The following is a 23,449-nucleotide window of genomic DNA, read 5'->3' on the forward strand; positions in this document are numbered from 1 at the left end:
ACTCAGTAGCAAAGAAAAACTGAATAAATAAAAAAAAGACATCTCTGATTTGAATAGGTGTGTTGTTAGGCATGGGGTTTACTAGTAATTTGCTACTGTGATGGAGCATCAATTCATGCTGTGAAATTTCTATACTTTTTTTAAGAACTAGAAAAAGAGATTGAAGAACTTCGATCTAAAGCAGCTGCTGGAGGAGCTGATGATATTATTCAGGTAGGAACATGGAAGGGGTGTCTAATGTATTACATAATGTTACCTGAAGTAAATCTACAGAAATAATATGGTAAATAATGAATAGCTTTAAACTGGTACTCGAATGTAATAAATCTTCAGGAATTCAGGACACTTCCTAAAGCCTCTTTTTTTCCTCCTTGTCCCACATCCTTACTCCGTTTCTCAGAAGCCACTATCAATTCTATGAGTACAGGATAGTACAATTTCCTCAATTTCCTCAGCAAGACTTTTTCCTTGTGTAGCTGGTTAGACAGGCTGTTGTTTAGAACAACCACTGTGGAAGGACTTGAGTTATTTAAAAACTTCTGAGACAGTCATTTGATGATATCAGAAACACAGAATTAAAGTTGCATGCCACAAGAAGTACTTTTTGGAAAGTAACTGGAATTTTTTTTAAGCACCAAGAACACCTGTCTTTCTCAAAGTGAGGGTCATAGCATATGAAAGTGAAAATTGATAGCGAGGAGGAATCTGTCAACTGGAAAGTTGGTTTTAATAATTTAGATGGAGATTTCTTTTCTGTGGAAGGGAAGCCCCCCCCACCCCCGACCTGGTGATAAAAAATTAGCTGATCAGAAACCCAGTTTTGAACAGGACCTGTTACTCGGCATCATTGGTTTAGTGTGCATGTTCCCTACCTGTCACATTTGGGCTGAAAGTCACTTTTAAAATCTAAACTGGTCTGTTTAATTAACAATAAAAATAATGGCAGATATGTGAGTTCCTGTGATTTGCAAAAGCTGTTCATCCTGTTACTTGGCATCATTGGTTTAGTGTGCATATTCCCTATCATCTGTCACATTTGGGCTTTTTAAAGCAACTTTTAAAATCTAAACTGTTTAATTAACAATAAAAATAATGGCAGATATGTGAGTTCCTGTGATTTGCAAAAGCTGTTCATTGTTGAAACCCTTCTCTCAGTGATCTTTCTCCCTTAAAATCAGGCTCTCACAGAAAGACTGGACGTTGTGCTTCTGGAAAAAGCTGAAAGTCAGCAGCAGTGCGTAGCTCTGAAAAAGGAAAATGTTCAGAGAAAGAAAGAAGCAGAGGTACTTGAAATGAGCAATAGAACATTACTGAAATACTTGAAAATTATCGTTTTCTTTATTTTTGTTTTTAGTTTTGCTTGTGTGTTTCACTGTAATGTTTTTCTTCACTTACCTGGTCTATTTCACCTTAAAAATATCTAAAAGCTTTGTATGTTAAAATGTATTTTCTCTGTATTCCCTATTTAATAATTATTATAAGACTGCAAATAAATATAAAATTCTTATACGCATGGGCTAGATCAACAAGTGCTGAAAAAGAATTCAGTCTACATGTTTGTAGCCTACATATATGATGGCTTCAAACAGTCAGCTCTGTCTTTCCATGGGAAATACAAGGTTTACGTTCAGATATTCATAGGACTGAGTATGAATATATTCCTAATGAACTGCTTGCAATTGGTGAACATTGCTATACTCCAGATACTTGAATTCTGTGCACTAAAAGTAATTTAGTCTTTAGTACATTATCAGAATAGTTGCTAAAGCTGAAGTCTGTCATGACCATTTTGTGAAATAATGCTTGTAAAGGTGATTTAAGATTTAGTTTTTCTTTCTCATTCTGCAAATGTTTCTGTACTCTCTGCAGTCTCTTCAGAATTGAGTTGCCCTAATATAGGTTAAAAACTATATTAAAAAATAAGAAATTTTTTAAACTATGGATTGTGAATTCTTCTAATTCATTATTGTAAACAGTTTATTTGGAAATTCTGTGTTTTGAATTACCAGTATTTAATAACTTAAATGTTTGTTTAGGCTGCAGTGGCTAAGACAGAAGAATTGCAGAAGCAACTGGAGCAATCAAGTATTGACGCTCTGGAAGAAATAAAGGCTCTGAAGAGTGAATTAGCAAATGCACAAAGCAAACACAATGAAGACTTAACAAAGCTGAAAATGGAATTAGAGGAGCAAGTGAAGAAGCAAATGGGGCTAATGGAACAGATTCAATGTCATAATGACAGTCAAAAAGAAGTTAAAAGATTACAAGATGATGTCCAAAGAATTAAATCTACTTATGAGGAGCAAATTTTGTGTCTGAGCAAGCAGTTAGAAACTGTGAATGAAGACAAAACCAAAGAAGTGACAAATCTGCAAGAAACTATTAAAAGCAACTCTCAGTGTTACCAAAATGAAATCAAAAATCTGAATGAAGAGCTTGAAAAATTAAAATCTGCCCATCAGGAAGAGGTGTCAGAGTTGATGCATCGGATTGAAACATCATCTAAAGAAAATGAAGAAAAGCAAAATCAGATAAATCAGTTACAGCACAATTTGGCAGAGGAGAGCTCAAGAGAAGAGAAAAATGTGAAGTATGAAATGTGTGCTCATACTGACCAGCGTGAATATGACTTGGAGCAGCTGAGAGAAGCCTTACACAAAAACATGGAAAACAAGATAGGAGTTGTAGAGACACAAGAGGAACCTTGTGTAGATGCGAAAATGGAAGCAAAGGTTAGGTACCTGGAGCATAGCTTAGAAGAGCTCCAGTCCCAACACAGTATATTAAAAGATGAGTTAACTTACATGAGTAATGTTAAACTAAAACTGGAAGAGGAAATCCACCGTGTAAAGGATGAGTACTTTCATGAGAGGGAAGACTTGGACTTTAAGATAAACGAATTGCAGCTTACTAAAGAAGATTACTGTTGTGCAATTGAAAAACTAAAATTGGAGCTTCAAGCAGCAAGAGATGACTGTGAAACTGCTGTAAAAGAGCATGAGTTAGAGATTCGAACTCTGAAAGAGCAACATAAGAGAGAAATGTCTGAACTCAATGAAAATTTATTATCAGACTCTGAAAAAGAAAAGATGGCATTAGTATTTGAAATGCAGGAACTTAGAGAACAACTTGAAAAGCTAACTCAGGAGAAGGAAGAAGCTGTATCCAATTACAACAGCCTGAGAGAAACAATGGAAACTCTGCAGGCTGAGCTAGGGGAATCTGCTGGAAAGATCAGCCAGGAGTTTGAATCAATGAGACAACAGCAAGCTTCTGATGTCAGTGAGCTGCAACAGAAACTCCGAGCTGCTTTCAATGAAAAGGATGCTCTTCTTGAAACTGTGAATCGCCTCCAGGCAGAAACAGAAAAATTGTCATCTAATCAGCTAGAGATGGAAGAACTTAAATGTAAAATCATTAGTCTTCAGGAGGAGAATAACACAGTAACGAGGTCTATTGGCCTAAAAGAGACTGCTGTGAAAGAACTGGAAGAGAAAATCGTTGCTCTTACTGACCAAAACAAGGATATTCTAAATGAAGTAAAACGCTTGGGGGAAGAGAGAGAAACCCTCCAGGAAAAGTGCAAGCAAGAAGAAGGAAAAGTTCAGGAACTTCAGGAAGAAGTAGATGTTGCTAACCAGTGCAATAGCAACCTAAAGAAGAAGGTGGAGGAATTAACAGAGAGACTGAATGAAGCTTTAACTACAAAGAGTGAAAATGCCCAAACACTAGAGCAACTGGAGAAACAGATTGAGTCTCTGGTGCGTGAAAGAGACAACCTTTCATCTGAAGCAGATACTCTTCATGAGGAAAATAAGAAAATCATGAAGGAAAAAGGTGAATTGAGTGAAGAGCTGGACAAGATTACCTCTGAAAAAGATGGTTGGTTAGTGTTGAAAGAGCAGTGTGAAAACTTAGAAAAGAAACTACAAATGATAACTGCAGAAAAAGACCATATATCAACATTGCTTGAAAGTGAACAAGCACACAGATCCCTTGTAAGAACTCAGCTCTACCACTTACTTGAGCAAGTGGGGTCCAGCATTTTGGATTCTAATGAGGAAAATGATTCTCTTAACTTGTTACAAATTGCAAATGAATGCTTGGCAAAAATGAAAGAAGAGCAGTGCCTTGCCCTGCAGAACGAGGAGAAAGTTCTTAATTTGCAGCTGGAAGTTAAGAGACTAGAAGAAGAAAGTGCAGCTCAATATACAGAACACAGATCCTTGATTCAGGATTTTGAAAAAGAAAAAGTTCTCCTGAGAGAAGAATTAGAAGGAGCATTGTCTGAAAAAGCAGCACTTCAACGAGATATCCAGGAGCTGAAGAATGCCAGTGAAAAAACAAAGGCTGAAAATCAAGGTCTTTTAGCTAATATCGAAGAGATCGCTCAAAAACTTGCTTTTTATGAAAGTCAAATAGAAGAACAGAGAAAAGGATTGGGAAAACAAGAGGAATTAAATTTCATTCTGGAACAAAAGGAAACTGAACTTAGAAATGTGAAAGACGAACTGAGTTCTCTAAAGGTTATATTTTGTTATTGAAGTATACAGACTAAACCTCTAAAGTCTTCAAAATTAAGGTTCAAAAAATACTTTCAATTCTCTCTTTTTTTTTTCCCCCCCCTTGGCCTCAAAGTGAGTTTCCTTTCTCAAAAGTACGTTTCTGAGTTTCCTAGCAGCCCAGAATCCCCTCCCTTCCCCCAGGGGAAAAAAAAACCCCCAACCAATCAAAACCAGTCATAGTCCTGTTTTCACAAAAATTGCTTGTACTTGAACCTCTCTTCCTATCAATACCCCTCAAAAGTGATCATTTAACTGGGTGGACTAACTGACCTCCTAATCTGTCACCTCTACCTTTCTATGATCTCCTGCTTGATCTGCAGTAGCTACTCCTAACTTCAGCTCCTGGGAATTGATAGTTTTGTAAAACTGACAGCTGCAGAATTAATGGCCTGCTATTTTTTGTCCTCACACAGGATGGAAAGCAGCTGTTAAAAGGTTGGAATGTTTTCCTTTCAACAGAAGTATGCTTTTCAGTTACCAAGCTGATATGAAATTGCACATAGAGACTTCTGTGGTAGTAAGAATGTAGACACAGTCCAGCTGTAGCTGAAACTTCTGGTGGCTTGTTAGGGAGAAAAAGATACCACAAATAAATTTTTGTAATACTGATATCTTTGTTTATAATGCAGAATTTAATGGAGACATTGACTTCGAAAACTGACCAACAGTCAGCAGTAGCAGAGCTTCAAGAAAAAATTGGTATCTTTCTTGCTGTTCTCTTTTATGTAGATAGTTTGGGATTTTTTGTTTATTAGCTTTTTTTTCTCTACATAGTTATCCCATATTTTCCTACAAGCCAGTGAAGGTGGGGAAGTAGCTATCAGTGTAACTTTCCACGATATTCCCTCTGTTAGGAATTTAAAATATTAGCAATCTTAAGTCTGTTACCATTTGATATTTCTTAAGGCTTTCATCTTTATATTTCTCAGTTATGGGAAATAATTGTGTCAATATGAATCCCTAAGGCAGCCAAGAGGAAGGGAAAGCCAGACTTTGCCAAAACTACTCTTGCCTCATTGGAGTTATCTCAACTCATTTAGAAAGGAAATGGTTCAGAGTTGTATGTAGAAGTACACAGGAGTATGGCTTTTAATGTTAACTGTGATAGAAGCCTCTGAAACAGGAAAAGATAGTCCCTAAGCTGTTTATGTGGTGGGATGTTCCAGCTTCAAGTTAAATTTAAATGCTTAACTAAGTGAAATATTTGAACATCTCCTGCTTTATATTTTGCCTTGTTTCAGAGTCATGCTGGTATTTGTTTTCCAACTGAATTTCATTTCATTTCTTAGGGGAGAGGAAAGGCATATTTTTTCACTTTCTTATTTATTTATTCTAGGAAGTCTGGAAAAAGAATCTGCAGAAAAAGGAGAGAAACTAAATAAAATCAAGGTTGTTGCTGTGAAAGCAAAGAAAGAATTAGATGCCAGTCGAAAAGAGGTACCCTGACTGCTTCTTAGTACAAAAATATTCTGCATGTGGGGTTCTGTTGTAATGACACACACTTCTTTGTAAAAAGATGCAGACTCTGAGGGAAGAACTGGAGCTGGTTCGGTCAGAAAAAGAACAGTTGTCTGCTTCAATGAAAGATGTCATTCAAGGAGCTGAAAGCTATAAGGTAAGAATAGCACCAAGAGACAGCTCTCAGAAAATACTTTGCTTTTGAAGCCTAGCCTGGGTATCTATTATACAGGTGAGACGCTGGCACAGGTTGCCCAGGGAAGCTGTGGATGCTCCATCATTAGGTATGTTCAAGACCAGGTTGGATGGTGCTTGGAGCAACCTGGCCTAGTGGCAATCCCTGTCTGTGGTAGGGGAGTTGGAACAAGATGATCTTTAAGATCCCTTCCAACCCAAACCATTCTATGTTGCTATTTACTTGCACAAGTCTGTTTGGTAAAATAGATATGTCAGTGCAGTTGAGTACTCAGATCAAGAAATGTGAGGTTCTTAAAGCTGCTGTCAGAAGAAAATAAGGCACTTCCTACTGGATAGTATTTTAAAACCTTTTAAACCTGCCATCATAATGACAAACAGCATGTTGCTGAAGCAAAACATAAATCCTTATGAATTCTTCAAAATACATTAAATTTGGGGTGTTAGAAAGTCCTTAAGTGACAAAGACATATACTAGCAATTCCCTGGGAGCAAACCCTCTTGGGCCACATCTCTGGGCACATGAAGGAGAAGTAGATGATTGTGGAGAGTCAGCAGTTCACCAAGGGTAAGTTGGCTGATTAATCTGATTGCCTGGCACAATAAAATAACAAGAGTTTTGGATGAGAAGAGAAAGTGGATGTCACTTAGCTTCACTTTAGGAAGATTTCTGATGTTCCCTCACAGTACTCCTGTAGCCATGCATGTGGTTTGGCTTGGAGAATAGCAATTCATAGCCAGTAACATTTGGGGTACCAAAGGGATCTGTGCTGGGACCTGTTCTGTTTAACAGTCACTTGGAGAGGAAGGTGATGGAGTACATGTTCATCAAGTTCTCAGATTATTGCTAATTTGGAAGTCAATAGACTTGAGGGCAGAGCTTCCATTCAGAGAGACCTAGACAGTTGTGAGGAATGGACTGACAGAAACCTTTTGAAGTTCACCCAAGACAGGTGTAAAGCTCTTCATGTCTAAGAGAGGAATTCCTTGGTACAGGCTGAGGACTCTGTGGCTGCTGAAGAGAATTTCAGGGGTTTGGTAGGCAGTGCACTGAGAATGAGAAAAGTGTTCTGGTACCAAAGGTACCAAGAAAATGAGTACAACTAGTGGGTCAGGCTGCAGCATCCTGGACTTCAAGAAAATGAGTACAACTAGTGGGTCATGGGAAGTCATTATCTCTCTGGTCAGCATTCACATTAAGGGTCCAGAGCACAAGTCTTCCGAGGAGCAGCTGAGGGAAGTGGAGTTATTCAGCCTGGAGAAAAGGAGGCTCAGGGGAGACCTTATCAATCTCTAAAACTACCTGAAAGTGTGTTGTAGCAAGGTGGTTGTCAGTCTCTCCTCTCAGGCAGCAAGTGGCAGGACAAAAGGAAACAGCCTCAAGTTGCACCAGGGCAGGTTTAGACTGGACATCAGGAAAAATTTTTTCACCAAAAGGGTTGTCAAGCATTGGAAGAGGCTGCCCAGGGAAGTGCTTGAGTCACCATTGCTGGAGGTATTTAAAAGATGTGTAGACATGGCACTTAGGGATGCGGTTTAGTGGTGGACTTGGCAGTGGTAGGTTTACACTTGAGCTTGATGATCTTAAAGGTCTTTATTAACTTAATGATTCTATGATATCGTTGATAGTATTGTAACCAGTCTTCTCCCTTCTCCTTCCCCCAAATACAACGTTGATCATCTGAAGTGGTTTTGATGCAGGGTGACCAGGATGGTCCAGGGACTGGAATAAGTGACATTGAAGGCTGAGAAACTGCTCAGTCTGGAGAAGACTTCAAGGAGACCTAGTAGCAGTCATCCAGTACCTACAAAGACATTAGCAAGGAAATCAAGTCAGGTTATTAAGGGCAGTGCAAGATGAGAGACAGTCCTAAACTGAAATGTGAGATGCCAGCTGGATACATGGATAAACTTTTTTTTTGACCCTATAAAGCTGGTCAAGCTTTGGAACAGGTTACCCAGAGATGTAGTGCCATCTCCATCCTTGGAGGCAGGTCCTTGGAAAACCTGGCTGGTCAAAGCTCTGAGCAACCTGGTGTGATCTCACTGCTGACCCTGCTTTATGTAGGAGGTTGAATGTAGATCTCCTGGGGTCTTTTCCAACCTGAACTATTCTACAATGTCATGAACTGATAAGGATTGTTCCCAGAGCCTTTAATGGAACACTAGCTTTTAATTTCATTTGGATATTACTGGTGTTACAGTAAGACAGCTCATACACTAAAATATTAGGAAGCAAGCATCTGAGGTATAGAATGTGCTTACACCATGTATATTGTAAAAAATGATGTTTTTACACTTGTGTGTGTTAAGAATCTTTTGATGGAATATGATAAGCAAGGAGAACAGCTGGATTCTGAAAAAGACAGAGCCAATAATCTGGAACGTCAGCTAGATGACCTCACAAGACAGCTACAGGTGTCATCCCAACAGGTCAGTTCTGGATCTGTCTGATCTATTGATAATTACAGTAAAAAATAGCTTACCTATTCAGTGTGAGTACTAGTCCTGTGATTGTTATTATGTATAGTTTCATAACCTAAGTAATTTTGGAAAGTGCCTTGAAATTCAGGGTGTGGTGGGGTTTGGTTGGGGTTTCTTTTTCTCATTTTGTTTTTCTTTTTCAACATCTGACATCTTAACTGGGCTGTGACAAAGGTAAATTTCTGCAGAAGGCCTGGTGGTTTCAGTAGGAAGGGTTTAATTTACCCTCAGGACAGCTCACAGAAAAGAGCAGGTGATAGCTCTGGCTGGGCTTGGACATGCTGCTGTGTGTGCCAGATATAAAACCAAACTATCAAACTTGCACTATTTCTGTTATTTCACACCTACACTTCTCACAAAGTACAATAACCTTTAACTGCTACAGGATTTTTTTTCCTTCTGTTTCTTCAACAAAATGCAATTTTGTTATTTAATCAACAGTGTTTAAACATAATTAATGATGGTTTTTTGGATCTCTCACAAGGATGAGAGTTCAGGATGCATTGTAGAGTGCTGTAGTGGCATTCAAAAGAGTCTAAAATGTGAGACATTTTTGTGTGGTATTTAGGAGTTAAATTCCCAAGCCCCATACATAAGTACACTGAAGAACTACACTGTAGGGGTGCTGTTTGTAAGGGTGTTGGATAGAAATCAGCATTTGGTTTTTGAGTATTGACAGTACCTTATCTGTCAGCATTGCACACAAACTCAGCTCATGTTTCTGTCTTGCCACTGTGATCACTCAGCACGACCAGTTGCGCTCTGCTAATGAAGATCTCCTGGCTCGTCTTGAAACCCTCCAGCACAATGCCAAGCTGCTGGAAGCACAGATACTGGAGATACAAAGAGCCAAGGCAAAGGCTGACAAGGACCTAGAAGCTGAAAAGCTTCTAAAAGAACAGAAGACAAAGGTACTACTCCACAGAGATGGTGAATGGGCTGGAGCATTATTTTCACTAGGTGCAACTTCTGTTAGACCTTTGTAAACTGTGGGTTTTCTACAAGTTCTATACTTTCTCTCCTTGTTACTTGACTTAGTCTTTTCTGAAGGCTTGGTCAGTTCACTGAAACAGCTTCACAAGGCTGTCACTTAGAGTAGATTGGGGATTGTTACAGAATGTGAAGAACACTTCATGGTCTTCTGTGTTTTTTCTTCGCTTCCCAGTGATTTCCTAAAAAAAAGGAATCAATTATCTTTGTACAATGTAAGTGTGTGTGTGTGTAAATAGATGCTGACAGACATTTTGAAATTGGATTTAATTGAAAAGTATTTAAATTTCAGGAGCATAGTGGTGCTCTGCGAGAAATGGAGGAGCTTCAGATGCAACTTCAGAAGGAGAAGAAAAATCTGCAGAAAACTATGCAAGAACTGGAGCTGGCCAGAAAGGTAGAGCTGCTGTTCATGTTAGTAATTAATTGATAACAAAAATTTTGACTTAACTTGCTTGCTGAGTGCCTCCTTTTTTTTTCTGAGGATTGTAAAGCTTTGCAAAAGAAAAAACATGAGGGCTTTCATCCCTGGTTTTGTGTTTGGAAAGCTGAAGTATACTTTTGAGGTTGTGGGTTTGGGGATTCTGTGGTGCACTGTTCAGAAGCTGCTCTTTTAAGGACTGAAGATTATAGGAACTAGTGCCTGCAAAATACCTACTGGTAGAACTCATAAAAGTAGCAACAGGTTTTTCAAAGCTTCTGGTTGTTGTTTGAAAGCAGATTATTTACTGAGGATATTAAAACCTGATGCATGGGTGTTGCTTGTGGGTATAAAATTTTTATTAGATGGGCATATAGTTTTTTTTAATATATTTGAAAAGGCAGATTGTGAGCTGTAACTTCATTGTGTGTAACTTGCAGGATGCTCAAAAGAGTACACTGATGGATATGGAAATAGCTGATTATGAAAGGCTAGTAAAAGAACTTAATCAGAAGATCACTGATAAAGACAACAGAATAGAAGATCTTGAGCAAGAGACAGGGATTCAGAAACAGAAGCAAGAGACCCTGCAGGAAGAAATAAGTGAGTAAACTATAAACAGTAAGAGTCATTACAGTGTGGTTAGTAATGGTGAAAAGTACAACTCAGGAACAACTTCCCGAGTCAGTGAGTGAGAGTAAGGTCTGCAGAGACTACTAAACAGCTACAGAGTCAAATTACTTTTCCATAGCAGAAACTTTACTAGGTTATCAGTCACTTGATCTAGTCTTCAGCAATTAAAAGCCAAATGGCCTGCCTGATGAACTGTGTTTCTTACCTGATTAACTTAATTATAAGTTCTGAAAGTCAGTGACTGACAGAGATTTTCATTCTGATGTACTGCACTCAAAAAAAAAGAGTCCAGTAGTTAGCATGTGGCTAAAATTTTCATTTCTTCCTACCCTTAAGTGTAAGTCTTAAAAGAATTTTCATTTAAGATCTTTGTGATACACAGAAAGAGGGTACTAAACTTATTGTATGCTGCGTGTTTGCAGCTTTTAAAAAATCTGTCAGAATTTACTTAATTATTTTCCAGTATTTGTAAGGAAGTATAGGAGGGGAAGTTTCCTTTGCATGTAACTGCTCTTTCCTTCATTAGACTCACTTCAGTCAACTATGCAGCAGGAAGAGGAAAGAAATGCCAAGATGAAACAACTCCTGGTGAAAACCAAAAAAGAACTGGCTGATTCAAAACAAGCTGTAAGTCCAGGTGTTAATGACTGTGTTTTCCATTTTTAAACTAACTTTAAAACACTAGCTGGTAGCTGAATTAAGTTGCTGAAGTTTGGGGGTTCTTAATAACCAGATCATTTTATCTTGCAGGAAAATGACCATCTAATGTTGCAGGCATCATTAAAAGGGGAACTGGAAGCCAGTCAGCAACAAGTGGAAGCCTATAAGGCAAGAAACTTCACTTCTTTGTTAGTACAAGATTTCTTATTTAAGTAAAGAGGGTGTGGTTTGTACTGAGTGGATGGAAAACACTGAAGATTGAAAAGGCCTTGTTTTTACTGCTAGGTTACTGTCTTTTCCTTAAACAAGTTTTACCTATTTGTTTCCTTTCCCTAAGTATTTCCCCTGTGATGCTCTCTAAAGAGGTGTTCCTTTTCTTGTTCTGTTCTCCACCAAAAGAGAGGACTGCATAGTTTCCAGCTCATACCTGGGATATGTTTTAAAAGAATTTCTTGTAAAATGGAAGTTGCTAAGTTTACCAACAGAAGAATGCAGCATTGCCAGCAAAATCCCTAAGTGCTGTCCATGTATATGAATTCTGTTGATTGGGCCAAATAGGAATTGAATGTAATGAAAGGTAGGAGGGAAGGGAGAGGGGTTGGCTTTCTTAAATGCTGCCACTCCACCATGGTAGTTTTATTATCAGTTTTCTCTTTAAACATTTGTTTGTTTTTAAGTACAGGGTAATTCATGTCTATTTTTTTTTATTCTGTGTTTATTGGATTTTAATTTTAAATTCACCAGTTCTGTGCAGGAATTAGTGTAGTAGAATCCCCAGACTCCACCACGGTAGTTTTATCATCAGTTCTCTCTTTAAACAATATCATGCTTGTTTGTTTTTAAGTACAGGGTAATCCATGTCTATTTTTTTTTTAATTCTATGTTTATTGGATTTTAATTTTAAATTCACCAGTTCTGTGCAGGAATTAGTGTAGTAGAATCCCCAGTTCTGTGGCATGTTCCCTTGGAGAGGGAAGAAAGAATGTCCTAGTGAAGTTTTGAACTGACTTTTTCAGATTCAGGTGGCTGTGCTCACGTCAGAAAAGCACAAAGTCCAGGAGCAGCTGCGAGCGTCCTCGGAGCAGCACCAGCGTGCCTTGGGTGCCTACCAGCAGAGGATTGCAACCTTGCAGGAGGAGTGCAGAGCAGCCCAGGTACTCCAGTGGGAGAAATGATGTCAGACTTCAGAAGGAAGATTTACTGCACTCCCCGTCTCCTTCTCCTAAGATATTTTGCAGATCTTTCACTCTTTGCTTTTTGTCTGTCAAGAATTGGGAATTACCCCAATGCTTCATGTGTCTCAGTGGTGGTACAGGGGACAAGCTAGGCTCTGTCCTGATTGTCATGTATCACTTGTGCAGTCCACACATTCCACCACTCTTCTATTTCCAGTATGGAAAACCTTGTGGTGGTAGTGGGAAGTCAGAGTTTATTTAAGATGAGCAGCAAGAATACACTGTGAGGACAAAGAGAATGACAGACACTGTGTTAAATGTTCCTGGCATCCAGTGCTTGCACTGGACACAACCACATTCAGGTTTCAGTAAGACTCTTATGTTCAGACTGTCTTGATGGAGTTCACTGCATCACACAATGGCACCTTTTGTACAATAGGTGTGCATCCTGCAGATCAGTAACAGCTGCACTCAGCCTATCAAAACACCTGCACATTTTCAAAAGGTGACCTGAAATGGACAAACTTTGTGGTTGCTGCTACAGGTGACCTGCCTGAGTTGTACTGATAGATGTGGATCATGGTTTTACAAATGTATTCTTCACAACCAGCATCCGTGGTGGCTTGGTCCTTGATGCTGTGAAACTAGTAAGGGTGTAGGTCTTCCACGATGGCATGGCTTGAAGCTAATGGAAGGTTAACCTTCCACTGATGGTGTCCTACATCTAGAAAATTGGTATTACTACAAGGAAAGCCAGTAAATAACAAAGGAAAATTCTGTCTAAAGCAAAGGTGGACAGCAAGGCAGACAGCAGGTTAGAAAGCAAAAGTCATGCTGATGTTTAAGGCTGTGTTCTTGAGGCCTTGGGACAATTCTAGCTCAATAAATTGAGAGGAAGAGAAGAGAAAGATTAATTTTGCAGACTCCAGAAAAGCTGGAGCAGTGGCTTATCAGGGTCAGCACTGGAATTCCACTCACCAGCTCAGCAGAAGAGAAGCTTTCCAAAATCCCCCTCTTGGAGATAAGAGCATTTTAGTCATCTCGGGGGTGACTAATGAGTTCATGAGCTTCTCCTAAGATCCAAGATTGAAAACCTGCCTCTGTGTTTTCTTAGAGAATATACAACATGAGTGTTTGAAGGACAGGAATAATTCTTGCTGTATAGTGCACAGTCAAAGATGAAGCTACTATCTTGTGAGGTAATTCTCTGTATGTGCACAGAAACCTGGCTATGAGCTGTATTTAGAAGAGAAGACAGACAAGCACCCTTACAATCAACTAGAACATTCTCTTGTGTTCTCTATTTCCACTACAAGATTGATTTAACACTGCAAAGTTATGCAGAACTTTAAGGCATATCAGATTTTTGTCACATGGGGAGTGTAAAACAGGATTATTCCTTTTTTTCCTTCACCTTTGCCTTCATTTAAAGCTGATAGAAACCTTGCTTGTGAATTTCTGCTGAATGCAGTTTTTGAACTTGCAAGTATTCTTTCTTTTCTTTTAATACTGGTATGCTGAAAATCAACGTCTTGCTTTTAAGTTCCACGTTTTACAATATTCATTTAATTACCCATTTAAGAGAAGAAAATGCAACAGGTGGTTTTCAATTTATTTTTTTTTTCAATGTAAGATGCATGCCATTTTAGAGAATTAAGGGAGCAGCAGTTATGCTGTTAACTTATTAAGGGTTTGTTTTCTGTGACAGGCTGAACAAGCATCTGTTACATCTGAGTTTGAGAGCTACAAAGTCCGTGTTCATAATGTTCTAAAACAGCAAAAGAATAAATCTGCTTCTCAGACAGAATCTGAGGGAGCCAAACAAGAAAGGTAAAACTATGACATTTTTATATGCATACAGAAAAATACTGATACAGGAGTTACTGAGCTTTTCTTTGCTAACTGCTGGCCAACAAGGGAATTCCACTATTTAACTCTTTGTTTCAATAATGAAAATATCAGAAAGGAGGCAGTTTGCTTCTCCATTTTTTTCTTTTTTTTTTTAAAAAAAGGCAGCTCTTTATTGCTATAAATTTTATCTGATCTATAATCTTAACTGTGGCTCTGCCTATCTGAGCAGAAGAAAGGTCATCAATGTGTACCATGGTGGTACTATGTTAATTTCTAATTCTTTGATTGGTCTTTTTAACATTTTTGGTTTTGTATAGATTACTTGTTGTTACAGTCAGGACAAGTAAGACATTAGGAAGATTATTATAATTCTCATGAGCAGGAATTATCCAACATATTCTGTGTAGAATTGACACCTCATTTTCTCTGACAAAAGTTTTGTAGCAAAGTGCCATTTCCAACAAAGAAGAAAGGAGCAGATCGGTACATAAGAAAAAACTTCTTTGTGTTGTGGCTGCCAGAGCACTGGAGCAGGCTGCCCAGAGAGGTTGTGGAGTCACCTGCTCTGGAGACTTTCAAAACCCACCTGGGTGCATTCCTGTGCAACCTGCTCTAGGTGAACCTGCTTTTCTGGGGAGGTTGGGCCAGGTGATCCCGAGGTCCCTTCCAACCCCCACATTGTGATTCTGTGACTCTTCTGCTGAGCTCACTTCAAACTTCTTCAGGAAGAAAAGGTTTAGTGTAGGTAAAGCTCTGGCTGCCAATTTCAGTCGTCAGTTCCAGCAGATTTACAAACTACTGTTGTCATATCAGCTGTTACATGAGCAAAGTTCTGGGAAGAAAAAAAGTTAGACAAAAGTTCCCTGAGAATCATTTAAGTATAGTCATAAAACAGGTAAATTCAAATTCACTTCAGAAAACGTCTGAACCTGCTTCAGAAGTACATTGTTTTCTGTAGGTCATTTTTGTAAGTTATTGATAGCTGTCCTTGGTGACAGGCTGGGCATTTATCTGTGAGGTGTTAACAGTCCTTGCTGACACAGGTATTACAGCAGTACTTGCAATTGCGGCTGAAAATCCACCAGAGGGAGACCTGTGCTTTGGTAGAGGACTTCGGTTGGATGGTAGTCGTTTGTTTGTTTGTTTTTAAAATAAATCTGCCTCTTATTTTCTTTAAAGTCAGCAAACTGCAAGAATTGCATTTCTTTGTCTCTCCTTTTTGCAGAAATTTAAGAAGTTCTGGTACTGTTAGATTTTTGTGAAAGTAGGTCACCTTAGAAACAAACAGGGCAAGTAACAAATTAAGAAGCACAGGGCAAATAGTTTTCAAAGAAATTATTTGCAAGTATCAATTCCAAGGATTAATGGGATGTACAGTTCATGGGATAATGGGGGGGCCTGTGTGTACAAACACAGAAAGCACAAAAAGGAGATTGTGTGTGACTGAAGACTTTTTTCCCTCCTGTTGTAGCTGGTTTTGATTTATTTCTGACCAATAGAGTTTCTCTTGTGGACTGATGTTGCTTTCCAGTCCTTTCCTCAAAATCTAATCCAGCTGTTTGTATTCAGCCTCATTGAATTGATGTGCATTTAATAAACAAACAAAAAAGCCTCAACCACTTTTAAGATGAAGTTGTTTCTCCCACCTCCATCCCACATACTATTCTCCATCTGTCTTGTTCCTCCAAATCAAGCTGAAGTAGAAAGTGATAGCAATCACACTTTCTATCCCAGTAGTTGCATTCCCAGTAGTTCAGATGGGATGTGGTGAACCTGGTTGTACCTGGTTATACTGAAACAGGATCAGAACTTTTCCAACTGCTTCTGCTGCAGTCACCTTCCAAGATTATCTTGGTCATGGTGCTTTATTGATTTCATTAATAAATAATCAACTTGGATCAGCCATTCAGAAGGATATAAAATAGGTGCTGAAATGATAGAATTCTTTTCAAATGTATGTCATTTATTTATTTTTTCCCCTTGTAGAGAACAGTTGGAAAGGATGATAGATCAACTGAAAGCTAAGCTGCAGGATGCTCAGCAGAACTCCCAGGTGAACGCGTCCGAGCTCCAGGCGCTGCAGGCCGAGCACGACACCCTGCTGGAAAGGCACAACAAGATGCTGCAGGAGACTGTTGCAAAGGAGGCAGAGCTCCGTGAAAAGTATGGGCTGCTGCTGGAGAAGATAATCTAGCCATCTGGGGGAACTTTAAGGACTGGGCATGTAATGGGCTATAACTTCCCAAAGAAAGGCATAATGGTTGAGGAAGTTAAAGGAATTTTCAAAAGCATTGTTTGTAGTTTTTCATGAGCCTTCACAAGATTTAGCAATGAAAATGAAGTAGCAGCTGATCAGGGAATTTGAGGCCTCTGCAAGCTTTCTACCTGTAAATAATCAGTTTTTTAAATTAACATTTTTTTAAATACATTGATTATTTTGAAGTTCAGTCCTCAAAGCTATGTTTATGTTGGATTGCTCAACTAAATTTTAGGGATGTTTCCTGTTAGAAAAATAGGGTAGATAAATGCCAGGCAAATGATTTCACAGACTAAATATCCAGTCCTGTGTCCACCAAGTGCCTTTCTTATAAAAAGTACTGAGTTTGAAGCCTGTGCTTGTCACAGTATTAATGTGCTCTTTCTTTCAAAATGAAAGGACTGTGTTTAATCTGTATCACTTCTTGAAAAATCACATGCCGACCTAATGCCTGAGCTCTTCAAAAAGGGGCTTTCCTCTTCTCTTCTTCTGTGTTTAAGGTACAAAGAAGTTCACATGAAATATTCATCAGAAGTTACAGCTTAGTCTTAGGAACTGTTGACTTCCTGTCACTATCTTGGTACTGTTTTATCTGTTCCTGATAGCCACATGATGACTGATTGTAGTCAGCTAAGTTGTGTCCTTCTGTATTACAATTACAAAATAAACTCCTTCCTTTGCAGAGGGAAAGGGGAAAGGGGAAGGGTGATAGAGTGGCTTGGTCAGTATCACTTTCTCAGCCAGGGTTAACCCACCACAATTAGCTACTTGGAAACTTACCTTTTCAGAAGCTTGCATAATTGTTTGGTAAATAAATGTTAAAGGAAGTGGACTCTAAGGGAAGTGACAAGCCCTGTGTAACATTGTCATGTTGCAGCTGTAGAATTTAAGTATTTTTAGACTACAGTGTCTCTAATACTTTCATTTTTTCCCCCAAGATGTCTAAATTTTGTATTCTGAATTAGAAATCAAGTTTATATACAGCACAGTGCATTCCTAAGATAAGTAATAAGAGTAACGTTTTCAGTCTTAGATTATCCTTGTAAAAATTGGGATTTAAATGGAAAAAAAAGTTGCACAGTCCTTCTAAGATAATCATATACGTGAAAATAGAAATCTACTTTAAACTCAGGGTTTCAAAATGTAAAACTGACCATGTTCTGCTGTTTGTTTCTTATGGTTTGTGTATATGCTGGTTTTAGGCTCTGCACAATACAGTCTGAGAACATGGTCATGAAAACAGAGCATGCCCAGGCTCTGAGTCAGCTGACAGCCCAGAACGAAGCTCTCCGGAACAGCTTCAGAGATCAAGTCAGGAACCTGCAGGAAGAGCACAGGAAGACAGTAGAGACACTTCAGCAGCAACTGTCCCGAGTAGAAGCTCAGCTCTTCCAGCTCAAAAGTGAGCCAAGCACTAGAGGTAACTTTCAGCCATAATCCCAGGTTTTCTTGGATTAGATAGAAGTGTGTGTACCTGAGTCTGAATCTAAAGCATACAGTGCTTACAGCCTGTGGCTCTGTAATACACCAGAAACTTCTGGAGAATCTGCACTGTGCCATGTCAGTGCACTGGTACCAAGTAAGGAATGTGTCTTTGTTAGCTCTGTAACACACCAGAAACTTCTTCTGGAGAATCTGCACTGTGCCATGTCAGTGCACTGGTACCAAGGAATGTGTCTTTGTTATGACTGTCCCTTCAGAATCTTAAAGGTACTTGAATGCTTCCAGAGGAGGGCAACAAAGCTGGTGAAAGGGTGGAAGGAATGTCCTGTGAGGAGTGGCCAAGGACTTTGGACTTGTCTTGTTTGGAGAAAAGGAGGCTGAGGGGCAACCTCCTTGCTCTCCACAGCTTGGTGAGGAGGAGAGGTGGTGAGGGAGGTGCTGAGCTCTTCTCCCTGGGATCCAGCAATAGGATGTGTGGGAATGGTTCGGAGCTGCACCAGAGGGGAGGTTCAGGCTGGACATTAGGAAGCATTTCTTTACTGAGAGGGTGCTGCATCACTGGAAGTGGCTTCCTGGAGAGGTGGTTGATGCCCCATTACTGTTAGTGTAAAGAGTTTAAGAGGCATTTGGACAATGCGCCTAGCAACATGCCTTAACTTTTGGTCAGCCCTGAAGTGGTCAGGCAGTTGGACTAGATGATTGTTGTAGGGCTCTTCCAACTGGGACTCTTTAGTTCTGTCCTAGAATCTGCATAACTGCTCTCTCTTCTGCAGTATGTGCATTGTCAGACAGATGGAGGGAAATTATATTTTTAATATTTTGTGCTCTTCCTATCAGTTTGTCTCAGATTTTGGAGCATACTGGACCTCCACCTCCAGTACTAGGGATAAAGCTAAAGAAGATTGTCTTGAAAGCTGTTTTAACAGTGTTGGTTATTGGTTATATTTGCTATTTAGTCCCTCTTGTGATTTAAGAATTTACTGTGTTCAGGCTCAAGTGCTATTTTTTTTCTGTAATGTTATTAATTAGGATGTAGTTGGACATTTGCCAAGCAGTAGTAACAGTTTAAGAAGTTACTCCTTTCCATATGCTACTGAGGCAGCAGGACAGTGCACACAGTATTAAAAAGAGCAATTTACACCTCCTGCAGGGCTGGTTGAAAGAAAAGCTAGTTCTGTTTTGCACTAAGAATGTTTGACTTTCTTGTAGCTACAACACATCTTTAGAGAGTTGCATGAAAGCTTCAGAGTCACTAAAATAAATTTCCAGTCAGGTTTGGATTTAGAAACAAACATTGATTTGAACGATCATTTGGAAGTAAAAGGTTCTGTTTTCTATTGTAAATGTTATGTGTGCTTCTGACTTTCTTCCTATTCTTCACCATTCCTCCCCCTGCTTTTTGAAGCCCACTTCATGTACTGCTTTCTGGTTTGAGACAGTCACACCTATGAAATAGGCCTACCAATTTCATCCTGATGACAAACACCAGTACATATCTTTCAGGTCCAGCTGTTTCAAATTCAGCCACAAAGAACCTGAGAGACCGGCGAAACACTGACCTTCCTGTTCTTGATGTGCACACAGTAGCTAGGGAAGAGGGAGAAGGTATGGAAACAACAGACACAGAGTCTGTCTCCTCAGCTAGCACCTACGTACCATCCTTGGAACAACTTCTCAACTCCCCAGAAGCAAAAGTTGGTAGGTGGAACGTGTGGCTTTTTGAAGCACTTGCCTGTGTGAGTCGCAGAAGTTTACGCCCTCAGAATACCTGTGAAGGTTCTGTTTTCATGCTTTTAGGTGCAAGACACAAGTGCCACTGAGTTTACACTATCCTGAATTTCTGTAAGGCTTTTATCCTTCAGTGAGGACTAACAGTAAAACATTGCTACACGTTTTAGTGATTTAAAGATGTTATATTTGTGACTTTCTAAAGGAAAAAGATGAGCAAATCAGTGAAGAGTTACAGAACTTTGTATTCTGGACTAGGCTCTATAAGAGAAAACTAAGTGCTGATTTAGCTCTTATTAATGAAACAGCAAATGTGTGTTCATCTTAATGTGGTTTATTAGAACAGGAATTTATTCATAGTTTTTTGTTGGAAAATGAAAGCCAGAGTGAAGAACAATGTTCTAAAAGTCCCCAGAAAGGCAGAAAAATAGATGGTATCGTCTCATCATGTTTTAGAAGTTTACTAAATGCTTTGTGGAGAATTGTTGATAATCTCCATCTATGGGTAAGAAACAAAGGGTAAATTAAAACCACGTATCTTGATGTACTTAAAACTTATTGGCCAATCCCCTTCTACTGATATATACAAAAATAGATCACAAAACAAGCAGGCAGCAGAAGCAATGACACTTGTTAGTTTTGCAGCCTGACTTTGCATGGATTTTGTTTGAGAAGCTACATTAATCCAGTCCTAATGTCAAGTTAGTGTAACGTAGATGCAGGTGCTCTTTCCTTCCCTCACTTTTCTTTTCCAATTAATTCTAGAACCCCCTCAGTGGCAAACAGAACTCTCCAGGGATGAACTGATTCAGAAGCTGAACACAACAGCAAAGAGTGCTGATCACTTGAATGAATTACTTCGTGAATCAGAGGCAACCAATGCCATCCTAATGGAACAAATAAAGGTTAGCAGACATGCAGGAAATGTGGGGACAGCTCTAACTCTGTGGCCTGTTTCTTAAACCAAATGTTTAACACCAAATATGTTTCAGAAAATGCCAGTCTTGTAAAAATTTGGTGATGCAAACCTTAATTTTGGAAAGACTTTTATTCCACAGGAATAATTTGTGCTTCCAGAGCTGACTTCCTTTTTTTTTTTTTTCCCTTTGGTCTGGGTTTGCCTTTTTCCCCTCCCACCTCACAGTTTCTAGGCAGGGGCAGGGCAGAGGGTAAAAGCTGCCACAAAAAGAAACCTCTGGAGTCTGGAAGTTTAATGTTTAGTAAAGTGTCTTCACTTAAAAGCAGTAAATCCCAAGGGAAGCATTGTCTGGTTTCTCTTCCTCTAACCCCTTTTAGCTGTCTTCAGTTAAAAGATCTGTGTTTGGAGATACTTGTACTAATAGCATTTGGTTTGATTTGATTGTACCTCCATGAATTTTCTGAAAGCATTTTTGAAGTTAACATATTCTCTAAAGATTTCTGTTATAAAATGTTTCCTAATGACTGAGAATATTGTTAAATCCTTCATCCACATTGTTTATTAAACTACAGTTCTGTGGCTGAAATTGAGTAGCCAGTACCATATATCTTTATAACGACTGCACAGATTTTATCAAAAAAGGTTATTTTTGATCAATAAGTTATTTCTGGATAACATTATCACATGTTCAGTTTTCACTGGATTTTTGTCCAGAATATGTTGCTATGCAGGTTACTCTTTTTGAAGCAAGCTGCATAATTACCTTTTTAGCAATTCAAAAGGTCTTTGTTCAGTTGCTCATTATATGAAACAAACAAAGCTGCTTTTTTCCTTTTTCCACTCATCTGCAGCTTCTTAAGAATGAAGTAAGAAGACTGGAAAGAAATCAAGAGAGAGAAAAGTCTGTGGCTAATCTAGAATACTTGAAGAACGTTCTGTTGCAGTTCATATTTCTCAAATCAGGAAGTGAGAAAGAAAGGCTGCTCCCAGTGATAGACACCATGCTGCAGCTCAGCCCTGAAGAGAAGGGGAAGCTAGTTGCAATTGCCCAAGGTAGGTGGTGTTCAAAATGTTATCACAAAAAGCCCCAAAAAGTGGAAATAAAGGCAACTAAAGTTCTGTGCTTTCTTGTGAGTAGACCTCTGTGGAAAAACAAAGCTTAGCAGCATCATGCCAATGTGCTGGGAATAAAACCATTTTGCTCTGTTGGGAGATGACAGTTTACAGAAAACAGAACAAATAGCCAAAAAATGTAAATAAGGTGGAATATTGTTTCTTCTGAAACATAGACATTTTAGGGAGATGATTGTAAGTTGTAAAAATTTAATTTGTTCCTGTTTTGAGTGGAGTTAAAAGATTTCTGTCAAGGTGACCTTAAAATACAGGCAAATATAAATGAATTACTTTCTTGGCACATGTTCTAAAAAGATAATTGAAGTGGTTCTCTGAAGGCAGTACTGCAGATCTGGTACTAGTGTCAATATATTAACCCTAAAAATATCTTCAGGAGATGTTTAAGAAATAAAGGAAGTAGGGGAGGAAACAAAGAGTTAAGCTTTTGCAAGAAATTAACCCAAGAGCTGACTTTGTAATAGTGTTCTGGCTCTGCTTCAAATACCCTCTTGGAGAATCTGTCCCCTGAAAAGATACTTTTTAAGGTATTGTTTGTCAGTTCATAACAACAACCTGTAGCCTCTTGTACTTCCTTAGCAACTGATCTGCTTTATAAATTTATTATAAAGATTAAGCATTGTGTGTACATATAAGCACTTAAAACTTATGAAAAAAAAATCACGAGGGACGTGGCCGAGTGCTGCACTCCATGAGAGGCTTCCCATTTGGAAAGATGAGATGTTATTTAAGTCCACAGCATTTTGATGTTGCTGTGGCACTCTAATGAACACTGATCAGATCTTTCTGGAGAAGGGTGATAAATGCCCTCTTTAAAACACCCCTAAGTACCCAAAGAGAAGTGGGCTTGGTGATGAACATATTGATGCCCCGAGTGTAAGTATTGAATGTTACCTACTCAAGCTTATGAGAACAGCATTTGAATGAGGACAGCATTTGAATGAGGACAGAGGTGAGGAGGGAAATGAGGTCTTGTAACCAAGTGATGCAATGTCTAACACAATCAAGTCTTTTCCTGCTGCTTCAGGTGAAGAAGAGAGCACCTCACGGCCTTCTGGGTGGGCTTCATACCTCCACAGCTGGTCGGGGCTCCGATGAGGCAGTGGAAGCTCTGCATCTTTAAACATTCCACAGCTGCAAAAAGAAAGCTGAACAGAAGAGAACAATCTGTTGGCATTGTAGCAGTGAACTACAGGGTTTTGTTTCAGTGTGTTATTTTCAGCTTTTTAGGCTCTTCCAAGAATGAAGCCCTCAGCAGCTCTGAAAGCCTGTCCTATAATATGGCCTGACAGCAGTGAACTGTTCCTCTTGTGCACGTTACAGCTGATGAGCAGAAGTATAATGAGAAATGACAAATTAATTGCAAATTGCTTGGAAACAGAATCTGACAAACTTGTGATGGCTCTTTTGATACAGTTTTAAAACCTTGATCTAATAGAGTAACTGGAGTAACTAGACTTTAGACAAAGCATTTTCAGGTGTTTACAGTTTCTTTCACATGTTTTTGTCAGCTTGCTAATCTGTATGGTTAGTGTTATT

The 23,449-nt window shown here is 39.0% G+C and overlaps 1 protein-coding gene across 1 annotated transcript in view; it reads left to right on the forward strand.

Annotated features, from left to right (window-relative positions):
* GCC2 (GRIP and coiled-coil domain containing 2) overlaps positions 1 to 23,008 on the forward strand; it is a 24,560-nt gene extending 1,552 nt beyond the window's left edge. Inside the window, exons 3-22 of the mRNA XM_008943456.1 lie at positions 146 to 213; positions 1,179 to 1,283; positions 2,037 to 4,526; positions 5,207 to 5,264; positions 5,902 to 6,002; positions 6,082 to 6,180; positions 8,532 to 8,651; positions 9,449 to 9,613; positions 9,985 to 10,089; positions 10,554 to 10,716; positions 11,273 to 11,373; positions 11,497 to 11,574; positions 12,423 to 12,560; positions 14,290 to 14,411; positions 16,419 to 16,595; positions 17,892 to 18,100; positions 19,636 to 19,830; positions 20,626 to 20,765; positions 21,631 to 21,832; positions 22,938 to 23,008. Of these exons, the coding sequence (XP_008941704.1) occupies positions 146 to 213; positions 1,179 to 1,283; positions 2,037 to 4,526; positions 5,207 to 5,264; positions 5,902 to 6,002; positions 6,082 to 6,180; positions 8,532 to 8,651; positions 9,449 to 9,613; positions 9,985 to 10,089; positions 10,554 to 10,716; positions 11,273 to 11,373; positions 11,497 to 11,574; positions 12,423 to 12,560; positions 14,290 to 14,411; positions 16,419 to 16,595; positions 17,892 to 18,100; positions 19,636 to 19,830; positions 20,626 to 20,765; positions 21,631 to 21,832; positions 22,938 to 23,008 (4,907 nt within the window). The remainder of the gene's footprint in view (positions 1 to 145; positions 214 to 1,178; positions 1,284 to 2,036; positions 4,527 to 5,206; positions 5,265 to 5,901; positions 6,003 to 6,081; positions 6,181 to 8,531; positions 8,652 to 9,448; positions 9,614 to 9,984; positions 10,090 to 10,553; positions 10,717 to 11,272; positions 11,374 to 11,496; positions 11,575 to 12,422; positions 12,561 to 14,289; positions 14,412 to 16,418; positions 16,596 to 17,891; positions 18,101 to 19,635; positions 19,831 to 20,625; positions 20,766 to 21,630; positions 21,833 to 22,937) is intronic.
* The last annotated feature ends 441 nt before the right edge of the window (positions 23,009 to 23,449 follow it).

Source organism: Merops nubicus, unplaced genomic scaffold (assembly GCF_000691845.1).
Source record: "Merops nubicus isolate BGI_N331 unplaced genomic scaffold, ASM69184v1 scaffold14157, whole genome shotgun sequence".
In the NCBI taxonomy this organism is placed as follows: domain Eukaryota; kingdom Metazoa; phylum Chordata; class Aves; order Coraciiformes; family Meropidae; genus Merops; species Merops nubicus.